Source organism: Sinohyriopsis cumingii, chromosome 15 (assembly GCF_028554795.1).
Source record: "Sinohyriopsis cumingii isolate HCF-2022 chromosome 15, ASM2855479v2, whole genome shotgun sequence".
NCBI lineage: Eukaryota > Metazoa > Mollusca > Bivalvia > Unionida > Unionidae > Sinohyriopsis > Sinohyriopsis cumingii.
In genome coordinates, this window is record NC_142975.1 from 121,972,250 (window position 1) to 121,984,682 (window position 12,433).

The following is a 12,433-nucleotide window of genomic DNA, read 5'->3' on the forward strand; positions in this document are numbered from 1 at the left end:
TCGGGTCTCCTTAGCTGCAGATAATTTGCCAGCAATTTTAGTCCCCAAGATCAACCAGCAGGCAAGAAGTCGGAACTGTTTTTAGTGTTTAGAAAACAAATTTACGATCAAGCAGTTGAGGAAGTTCAAGTCTGCCATAGTATCATGTCTTGATAAATAAATATTTCTGCATATATATAGTGTTTTATTTTTATTTTGCGAACTTGATATAGTGTAGTATTGACGGTTGGAGTAGTCAGAGTGGATGGAGTTATTGTCATGGTATTTTTCCCGAATTCATGTCCAAATTCACAACTTTTTATCCCTGTTTTCACCAATTGTGAGCCTGGAAGGTTGTCAGCTATGTATATATTACTTACCCGGCCTGGATTCATGTTTGGTGACATACTCTTTCTTCAAAATATCACAGCTAGTTCAAAATAATTGATTACTTGTGCCTTGATACATATATCAGACAGCATGATTTTTCAAATTTAAAGCAGAATTCAGCTTTTCTCCTGACTTGAATTAGATTTTTCTTGATATAATCCGTTTTTAAAAAAAATCATCTCCGATCTGTTTTAAAAATTTCTGTTCAGCCCCATTCCACAATGACCCTTGTAGCGCATTCGTTAGATAGTTTGCCCGCATCTCTTGTAAAGAGTATTCTGATTGGTCAAAAGTTCAAATTCATCTAATGAATCTTCGTGTAATGGAAACTGATGGCAATAGAAAAGAGTATGCTTGCAAAAAATGGGATCATGAGTTGTTGTTCCAAAAAAGGAAGGCTATACAAATCTTTGCCAAAGCCAGAAAAAGAGCTCAACTGTAATATTGACAGGTTGTGTCTATTGCAGAAAAAGATAAGTGAATGTATGGGATTATTTGTTTATAGTTGATGTACTTGGGTGTTTATTTTACAGATTTGTTATGAAATGAGAGAAAGTATAATATATTTGCTGAAAAAATTGTTGTTGTTGTTATAGGGTTGAACGCCATTTTTCAGCACACGATAGGCTAACACTGACATGCACATGAAATAACTTGAGCACCAATAGTATTGGAGAACAAATTCATGTGACAATAAATATTGTGAAATTATTCAGTTAGTCAAGTTTATGGTAATTTTGTTATTTTTTTCAAATGATTATTTTGTTACATATTATGATCATAAGTTGCACGAGTAGCAGTTTTTTATGATTGTAAAGAGCATTTTTGGATGTGAGCCTTTGGCCCCTTGAGACCTTGTTGGGTGAGGACCCCCAAACACACCCCTACAAATTTTCTGCATTTTTTTTTTTTTTGTGGAATACCAAAATCATGTCTGATCACAAAACATTTGATTTCACTTTGCATCATATCTTGGCCACCGACACCCAAGTTTCAGCTGTCGAGAAATTTTCTGGAACTTTTGAGCCATTTATCATGATGTGGTGTTGCACTTGAAGCAGTAATACCATCACTACGTGTAACTGTTTGCTGAAATTGCACTAAATCCAAATGCTGTCAATTTTGTTAAGGATGAGACGATGAACACGCAACAGTAAACTTTCATTTAATCATGAGAAAGTTGCACTGTTGACTGTATCTAATACTGATTGCAATTTGTTTCCATTTGCTTTGTATTTAAACACAGCAGTCGGTACTTCAAAGATAAGTATTGGTACATTTTAGATAAAACATAAGATTAGCCTTTGTTCATATAATTGTAGCTGTTTCTGTTCGCGTCTTCAGAGGTCTGTCAATTGTAGATTTAGTCCGGTAGCATGACAGTGTATCACAGCATCCATTACTCAGGCCAGATGTCAACATAAGCCGATTATGCTGTAACAATGCACTGTAAAGATGGGTTTGTCGATACGAACAAAGGATTTGTTTATGTAACAGATGGATTCCACTGCATTGTGTATCCAAGTCTGTGGCTTCCTTTCGTGGTCCCTTTAAATGTCTCCACTCCAAATCTTTGATTGTATTTACAAATGAAACAGCCAAAAAGTTGTCAGTGGCATATTTTGTTGCCAGTAAGAAAAAAATTACAATTTGTGACATTGGCGAAGCCCAGGATGATCCCTGTGTTATGTTACAGAAATCGAACAGGTTAAGCTCAGAAACATTAAAAACACTGATGCTTATGCAAAGAAGTGGAGACATCTTTTAGCAATTTTGATTTCAATAGAGTTCTAACAGTGGACAGGAAGAAAGAGAGATGGAAATTTTTAATATTGTGTAATTATTGAACTATGGCCATTTTCTCTCACAGCTTCCCCTTTTTCTGTTACCTTTATATGGCTACAAGGTTGAGCTCCCCATTTAGATTCAATCCTGGCAGAATTTGACCGTTTTTAGCTATTGCTTAATATTTAACAAAATTTTATGTAAAATTTTTGTTTACCTCGTGAGCTTTTTTCCTGTATTTATAATCCTATACCTGAATTACTCTAGTTGGCTACACATGTTCAAGTTAGTATTGTTGTGGATGTGGAGAGAGCTCAGATTAAGCTTGTTGCTTGATGTTGCTTCATTTTTATGCATTGTTCAGGGTTTCAATAAAAAAATATTGATTAAATCAAATGTCTTTTTTTTATTTACATAATATTTTAATTTAACATATAAGCATGAGAATTTGGGCTCTTCCTAAGGACTTCACTAAAGTCTGCTTTTATAGATACATTAATCTCCTGATCAGGACCCTTCTATTGTTGCTAATTGGTCTGGAATGTGGGCCCATCTGACTTGACATTTGACAGCTTACCAGGGGCTAGCTATTAGATCCTTACAGACACCCAAGCTGGTGGTTAACAAAGGCAAAATGCTTGTACACATGGACTTGTTATAATGCACAAAGTAATTTAAAATGGTTTTCCCTCAGTTATTTGTCCACTTCACCCAAGCTGATGGTAATCAGAGGCACAATAATTATGCACGTTGGAGGGGAAAACAATCTATTAAATATCTTCACTCTTTATAAACTTCATAAAAGTAAGTGCATGTTCTAGACAGAACTGCTAAATTTGTGTTGATTACAAATTACAAGTCATTTCAGCAAGTAAAGTTGACCTGTCAAGAATGTAATTACTTTTTATTGTGACACACATACAAATAATGAACTTATTCAGCACAATACTGGAAAACAATTACAAGGAGCCATTGTTAATCAAACAATTAAAGTGGTCAAATAGAGGTGGATGTAGTAACATGTTACTGCCACAAAAGCTTTCACGCTTACCCGAGATTTTAAAAAAAATATCTGGAATGTTTTAATTCAGCGTATATAATTGGACTAATTAACCTTTTAAATTGTTCTACATATATTTTATTCTTTTCAGAATACTACATGCATCCATCGAAAACGTATATCAAACAAATTTCATAATCATTTTAATTTATATTTGAAGTTCACATGATGTCCATTAAAATGCTAATTGCTCAGTTTGTTAAAGTAATGCTTTCTTGAAAGTAAATACTTGCCTATATTGCACACATGTAAAGTTGATCAGATTTTTTTTCTCCATTGGTTTTGAATCACATTGATGGATAACTTTAAATTGCAAATTCCAAATGTAGAGGCCCCAACATAGATCCTCCACGAGTTCATAATCATTAGAGGTGAGCTTTATACCATTTATGGTGGCATTTATTTCCAGTTGTACACACCATGGTACTTTTGAACTGTTCTGGTACTTTAGTAGTTTTCATGAAAAATGTAAGCAAAAATTTGTTTACAAATTTTCTGTACAAAATAGTTGTGTTTATCATTATCATTATACTTGTGAACATTTAATCACATATTTGACATGTGTCTAAATATGGCTTCTGAATGGGATTTTATGAAGGTGTTTGAACGAACTCAAACATTAGGGTTATAAAAAGAAAAGAAATAAAATGCAGTATTGTGCTAGCCTATATTGGTGTGTTATGTGTACATGCTCCTTTGTTATGGCAATAATCAGGCTATGGATTTCGAGAGAGCAGTTGTTTTCTTTATAGTTTGATGTAATCTCTAGTCCACTATATACCTTCACTTTTGTTGTGGCTTTGTTTTTCTGTGTTTAACATTTTGCTAAGGATATTAACTTCTTATAATATCAGTACTATAGCCTGTAAATTGTGGGTTTCAGTGTCAACACTTTCCATTATTATCAACAGCTTTATGATGTCAGCACGTCTTTTACAGGGTGTGAACAAAAGTGTAAGATTAATCATGCCACTTTACGTTCAGCTGTTAGAAAACTTGTATAACAACATGCATCTACTTTAAGGTACTGACTATTTAATTTTTGGGTTTGGTGTGGGCTGCATATTTTTTTCCAAACAGAAATATTTTGTTTCCATAAGATAATTAAATTTATTTTAAAAAATGACAAATATAAATTTGGTTTTTGGCTTTAATGAGAACGAGATTTCTGAATAAATGTGATTGCCAACATAATTGTGGTATACCATAGTACATATCACAGTATGTTGAGAAATACCATGATATTAAAAAGGGGCCCAGAGTGGTCTAAAGTGCTCACCATTCTGGATCACTGCCATCTCACCTCTGTCTGTGTGGGTTCAAGTCCAAGGCTCAGCTAGCGTGGGTACGTGGGAAAGCCTGCCAGTAGCTTCTCGTGGGTTGGTGGTTCTTCCCTGGGTTTTCCAGGGTTCTTCCTCCACCAGTAATACTGGTCACCATGTATAGCCTATCTTGTGCTGAAAAATGTCGTTAAACCCTAGAACAACAACAACCATGATATATATAAAAATTAATGGTTCCAAACTAGAATAGTTAAAACTACAAGATTTCCTTGATCACAACTTGCATCTTCGTACTGAGCTGTGATATCTCCAGTACATATTTTGGTATTGTAAATATATGCCACCTGAGCTGAAATCGAATCTACTTGGTCCATCCACTCTTCTTTCCCTCAGTCAATGCCAGCATCTTAATATTGTTTGCTTATTTAACTCTTTACCTTCTGCAAGTACTTGCTGCCCTGCCTACTAAGTCTGATTAGCAGCCTGCCTTCAAGTAGCAGTTTTTAGGCTGAACCCCAGAGCATCATAATAGCTGCCTGAGTGAGAACTTCTTGAGTTATTTACATGCTGTCTATACATTTTCTGTGTCAATTTTGTCCCATGCAAACTATGTAATTTAATGTAAAATAAAATTCTAAACACTTAACAATGTTTTGTGCCACTCATTTCCACCAACAAGTACATATAATCCACATGAATCAATGTTTATATTCACATATTTATAATAAAAAAATATATCTCAATGGTATGTGTTTAAAATGTATATTTGATTACTTTTCTCACCACTATTTTGCACATGAATGTGTCCACTATTTTATTGCAGATTTGGTAATTTATTTATGATACTGCCTGAAGCATGTAAAAAGAAATCTATCTCCCTTGTATTTTCTTCTAAAATAAATGCTGGCCCTGAAACTGCTGTAAAGTCTTCCACATTTACCGGTCTCCCATGTTCCGACCAGATTTGATCGTCTTGCGTTTCAGATAAATCTGAAATGTCAGGTGTCGAAACAGGACTTATACTAATGTCCAATCCTTCATCTTGAATCTGGTTAAAATCAATATCATTACTTTCAAATCCTTCAAAACTTCATCAGAATCGGCGTCGGAATACATGAATGTTGACATTTTGTTTTACTGTCACCATTGACCTCGTTTTCAATAGAATTTCCCACTTATATGCTGTAAAACTACTAATAGAATACGTTCATCATTTTATGTAAGGACTATTTTCATTGGCTAAATATTATAAAAGAGAACGGATGTTTGTAATTTCATCCAATACAAGCTTTAATATGAAACGTGTATGTGTGTACCTGGGGTTTCCCAACCCTTGGCCGGAAACGCATGTATGAGCCAGCTGGGACAGGGAGTATTATTAGCAGCTTTTATATGCGTCTCTGGGGTTACAAGGCTATTTTTATGGTCGCATATATGCGTTAGCAGAAGGTAAAGAGGTAATACACATGTACTAAGTAACATCTTTCAGGTTTGTAAGTTGGTGTAAGACAACATTACAGTATTACAATTTTCTTACGATACCTCATCATGTTTCATTATTTAGCTACATTATAAAGGTTGATATTATTGTTAATGCTCGAAATTAGCTGACGCATGTTGCTGAATCCTGTATATTCCTTTACTGACATTTTTTGTGAATTCCGAAAGGACTTGTGTATGAACTCTTAAAATAAATCATCCTTTCACATTACATCCTTGACATGTTTATAGGCATTGACATGCACTGCTTATGTTCACCTGTATATCGGTGCCTTAAAATAGTGACAGTTGATTCTTGTCACAGCATATTAATGTTGCTATCTTCACGTTTCTATTAATTATGCTTCCATATGAAATTTTTTTAACAAGTTTTATTTCAAAATGCTTGGGATTAGATGAACAAACTTGTAAAGTTTTATATTGATTAATATAAATACTGTTTTTGGTAAGGGAATTTAGCAGAGCAGATTTTATCTCCTTTAATTTTTAAATGTAGTATTTGAAGAATGTTTAATGAAGAAGAAAAATGGATCATGCCATTCTGTAGCATGATCATTAACAGCATGTAAACTTTTATATTAGTTCTTTATTTCACAGTGACCTCTTTCATTGGCATTTTTTAATGCATTTTTAATGGGGTTTAAGATTGGAGAATATGTAGGTGTGAACACATTTATTTATGTGATTATTGAGATCCTGTAACAAAATTCAGCATAAGTTGTCATGTTTTGAATCGTTTTCAGCATCTGATAATTGTTGCAGCCATTTTTTCTCTTGTACATGCCTGTGCTATGCAGTATTTACCAAACCTGTTCCTCAGTTTTGGAATTGCCTTTGAGGCTTTGTGCATGTATATAAAATTTTGCTGTATTGTTTTCAATATAATTCTTAGTACCTTAGTGAAGTGAACCATGAAATGCACTGGGTTAAGAAAAAAAGGAATATACATTGGACTGTTTGAGCCAAAGGGCATGGGTAGGAGACCATTTATCTGGGAAATGTGCATGGGAACAACTTTTTTGTGGGGGGATATTATGATTAGGTAAGTGGTTTGTTAACCAGTCCCACTGTTGCCGATACAAGGTACCGTAGTCCCCCTCTTGAACGGCCCCTCGGACCAGCGGTCACACACTCCTTATAGCCAGAATCCGTTACCACCGATTAGTTCGTATTCAAAAGTACCCCTCACAAAATTCCACCTGGCTAATGCAACCAGCGGCCAGCATATTAGTGCAATAATATAACATTTACCCCTCACAAGCGGTTGCATTTTATTTTAATATGTATCCAGAACCAGTATTTTATTCTTGACGTGTGTTAAGTAAGTAATCCTATTTCTGTTTCCCGATGTCAGGTTTTCGTTAATGAAAGAGATGTTGACTAAAGTATAAGTACCACTATGGTCTTTATCTCATTTACGCCTCATGAGAAGCCACATTTATTTATAAAGTCGAGAAAGACTAAAATTTTAATCTATACAGAAGTACATGTAATCCGATTAGCCTTACTGCTGTGTTATCATGAGATGTCTGGTTTAGTCACTCTGATAATTATTGTTGAACAATAGTTCCAGTAACAGCTGAGAAGTGGCACTATCGATGTACAGTACACAAGTCAGCAGGAAAATGATTTGATAGCCTTTATGGCTTCCCTTAGTAAGATGTTGAGCTTGTTCACTTTGATGATTAGTGGCTATTACGACTGATGATAATTGTCAAGATTACAAATCCTAATGGCAGCATGGTAAAATCGTGATGTTAATGCTACATAACAGAAGCTTTTTTTGGCTTCTCTCACTTAGAGTAAAGAAATGTATAAAAACAATATGGTACCAGACTAGAACGATCACATGACAAAAACACTTCCTTTAAAAACACATGCAATTTGTTTAAGTACATAAAAATGTTTCTGTCTTGTAGTTGGTAACTTTAATAATTTAAAATGATCAACATATCGAGGAAAAGAAAAATTCTCAGTATGGAAGAGAGAGTGAAAGTAATTCAACTGACCAGAAAGGGGGTGGAGTAGAGGAGCCTTGCAGAAAACTGTGATGTCAGAAAGACTCGGATAAACAATATCATGAAAGATAAGGAAACAATTCTGCAGAAGTGGGAAGGTGAAAGGAAGATTGTTTGTATCGTGATTTGAATGGCAAGGTTTTTGAATGGTTTTGCACTGTGCATTTGCTAAGAAAATTCCACTCACCGGTTGAATGATCCAAGAAAAAGCAACAATTTTGTTAGTTGAAATGGGACATGACAACTTTACCACAAGTAAGGGTTGCACAGATTACAAGTCTGAGACAATATTAAGTGTTCTTTCCTAGGTGGAGAATCAGCTGATAAAAAATAATGAGGTCGAGGATTGGAACAAAAGACTAAACGATATATGCAAGGGATATTACAACAAGGATAATTTTAATTGTGACGAGACTGGTTTGTTTTTTTAGACTGTGACCAACAAAGTGACGCTGATGTGATCTGTAACATAATTATAAAGACAGTTTTAAAACTATATCAGTGGTTATTCATAACATTTTTTGAAAATGATGAAATAGTTTGTTTTACATTTATTTCACAACATGTATGTGATTTTTAGATGAAAATATTAAATGTTTAGAATTAAATGTACTTGTGACTTCATATGTATTTACTATTCACATTTGTCATCCCCCTCTAGAAAGGTCACCCTCATTATAAGGCCGCTTCCCTGCTGAAATATGGGTGGCCTTATAAGAGGGGGACTACTGTACTGATATAAATAGATGATAGTTTTCATATTACGTGATCATACTCAAGCTGACGTAAGAGTGTCATTGTATGTGAATATGAAATAGATTTATATTTTTAAAAAATTTATCACTGAAGCTGAGGCCGTTCATTCCATCACAGAATATCCCTTGTTTACCACCATGCTTTTTCACCCAGCGCAACGTGCATCTCCATGTATTCTTATAATACTTATTTCAATGTGTCTTTTCTTTTTCAGAACCAGTGGATTCCAATTTCAGAGACTACTTCTATTACAACATGTGCTATAATTCCTAGCCAGGACTATACCCCACCTCAAGAGGATGACTCATCCTCGCCAGACTTTTTCTTACGGTCCAGATTCAGATTTAGGAACTATTTGACGACTCCAATTTCACTTCGAGAATCCCCCTTCCCAGCATTTAGTTGGGCAGATTCAAAGGATGTGTGGCAATCTTTGTTAAAGAAGGAACTGAATTACCATAGAGACAGTCGAATGTTTGATAAGCATCCTGCATTACAAGCCAGAATGAGAGCAATTTTGTTGGACTGGTTAACAGAGGTGGGTTAGCAAACTTTTTCCCCACATGAAAAATATGTATATCGACAGTTATGCAGGGGTAATGAATTCTGTTGTGTTATTATAACCTGGCAAAGCTGTTCTTGCTGAGAGAAGGAAAAAAAGAAAACTTTCTGTTCTATGGAAAAAAAAGTACTTGAAATTTCATTTTGCCAACATTGATTTTTAATTGTTTGGTTTAATATTTTTCCCTTGGCTACATTTATAATGAATCATCCTGGGAGAACAGTTAAGAGTTCACTATAAATAGGTGGTATTAATATGAAAATGGGACCTGATGTACTCTACCCATGGCCAGTTCAATTTTATCTCTAATGGTTAGTTAATGCTATTCCTTGTTTACTAAATGACTTGGTTCTAAATGAAAGTGGGCTGATCAGACGTACAGTATGATTGCTATAGCAATTTGAAAATCTTGTTATTGTTACTTTTCCTGTACGGATTGTCATATCACCATGGAGTAAGATTATTATGTCTCATGGGTCCTGAATGAAAACACTGTCGATGTGACATCCAAAATGGCTGCTACAGATGCCATCATGGACATTTTCTTATTGCTACTTATCCATGGAAAGTACTATGGACATGAGGTTTTCGATTTTTAGATGTAAACTTTTGAAAGGGTGCTATTTAGCCCATTTAATCCTACATATTAATGTATATACATTTATTTCTGGTGCATGTCAAATAAGTTGTGTAGAGGTGACTTGTACTTTTCTGCATTAAGTATATTAAGTATCAACACAAGTGGTATGTAAGTAAATTGAGAATGACCCAATATCGGGTACTATCACAGGTAATGTAATATTGAATTGAAAGTCAGAAGGGATTGGAACTATGCATAACAGAAGGGTACTGAGAGTGAAGAGGTGGAAACTATAAAACTAGTTGTCTTTGTAAGAAGTTGCTTAAGTTTTCATCATTGACGTGTGCAGCAGTACACACCAATATATTGATATTATCATGATTTACTTAAATCTACAAAGATGTCTTTCACACAGGATGACATAAACAATGTATAGTGAATCAGGCAGTTGTTTTTGAGCACGGTATGACATGCCACATGACAATAACTTGCATATAGTTGCTAGCTGTAAGCAAAATACATTGATCATTGCAAAGCTTGTTTCAATTTGGTTCCATTAAACAGCCGAGGGGATTCCAGTTTAATGTGTTGACATTGATACATGACTACAAGCAGAGTCTAAACAGTCTTCTTCTAAAATGTTCAGCACATGACAGCATTTTGATGTAATAAATGTGATTTGTATTTTAAATTTCTTGAAGTTAACATTGATTCTAAAATATAACTTGTGTGCATCCAATATTTTAAGATATTTTTAACCAACCTGTGTGGTTTCAACTCTCACTATCTCATTTTTGGGTTTTTATTGTTGGTTGATAATGCCCCGTTTTTCATACGTGAATCATTTCTCGTAACCCTGTTTGTGACACTATTTGGTCTTAGTGTGCTGTAAAATTGCAATCAATCAATCAACAAGTTGAGTTCCGAAATGTTTTTAAACAGTATTCGTTAACGAGAAGTCATAACCATGTGTTAAATCTCTTTGACCACTGCATTGAAAAAATGCATAATGGTCTGAATTCAAGTGAAACTTTAAAAGAAAATATCACTTGGAAGATTGCATTCTTTTTGTTCCTTTGTTCTATATTTTATTCCTGTATAATGAAACCAAATTAGCAAAGATGGCATTGTTCCGATGATTTTTATTTGAACTATGAATCAAAATTGACAAATTGGTTTTTACAATTGATGTCTCCGGGGGAATTATTGGTTGGATACTGATGCATCTGTCTCAGCAAGTTAATAAAGGCTTGCTTTACTTTATAATGGGGATTCTAATTTTGGCTACTTATATTTTGATCATTATGGATCTGGACAATTTATGATGTTGAGTTGGCGAAGTTTGACCTTCTATTTTCACCATCTCGTCCTGAGATCACTATTATGCGAGAGAGAATTGGCCAAGAATATATGCTATATGCAGTCAGTCTGCTACATTCATGCCAGATGAAATAATGGGTGATTAAATTTCCTTTTATTTGTAGGTGTGTGAAGTATACAGGTTGCATAGAGAGACATTCTACCTCGCTACCGACTTCATTGACAGATTTTTATCTGTACAGAAATACATACAGAAGCATGTATTGCAATTAATAGGAATCACAGCATTATTTATAGCAGCCAAATTAGAGGTAAGAACAGGGACGGGTTTCTCTGAACAAAATACAAGACAGTAAAAGTGTCATCTTTCCTGACTATGACTTTCAGGGGTCAATGACATCATTTCAGTAAATTGAGGCTCTGTCAGCAAACGTTTCCTAAGAATTGTTGCAGTTCAATCACTCTTGATACAGTTTTGATTCCCATATAAATTGGGTCTAGCTTTCTAAATCAGGCCAAAATAATGTATTTCCTATTTCACGGGCCTTTATGTAGGTTTTTTAAAAACTATATATTATAATTATTACTATATATATATATATATAATGTACTAAGTGCACCAAGTACAGGGGTAAACTGGCTCAATTAGATGCACATATTAATTTTAGGAATTTAAAAAAAAAATACTTTTTAATTTAAACAGGTTATAATGACTGTAGCATATTAATGTACTAAGTATTTCAGGTACTAGGCTAAACCAACTCAGTTATATGCACCCATCAATTTTGGGAATTTTTAATTTAATGTTCTTTTAATTTTTATAATTTATTTACCCTCATGGGGAAAAGTGCAAGGTTTGGCAATGAAAAAACGGGGGAAAGTGTACCAACCAGAAACACATTTTTTTGTCTCACACTGTAAGAAAAGTTGTCCTTCCAATTTTTCCAGCAACTTTTTGCATTAATTTCTACAGTCTGACTTCACATGGAATTGGTGGATTTCAATCAAAGTGTATGTAGTTTTATATTGCCAAGATCTCCCATGAATTTAATTTTCATTTTATCTACTTTCATTGAAATAATTTGGATCCAAGTGTTGTTTGTGGAGTGGTGTAACCATCTTTAACTTTTATACAGTCAACTCTGTAATGCCAAAAATCAGCACTACATAGGTCATACTATTACAGAATGTTGTGTTTGG

At 34.3% G+C, this 12,433-nt stretch overlaps 1 protein-coding gene across 1 annotated transcript in view; it reads left to right on the plus strand.

Moving 5' to 3' along the window:
* LOC149782631 (G1/S-specific cyclin-E-like) overlaps positions 1 to 12,433 on the plus strand; it is a 32,989-nt gene that overhangs the window by 5,751 nt on the left and 14,805 nt on the right. Inside the window, exons 5-6 of the mRNA XM_089934118.1 lie at positions 8,986 to 9,309; positions 11,398 to 11,544. Coding sequence (XP_089790244.1) covers positions 8,986 to 9,309; positions 11,398 to 11,544 — 471 coding nt within the window. The remainder of the gene's footprint in view (positions 1 to 8,985; positions 9,310 to 11,397; positions 11,545 to 12,433) is intronic.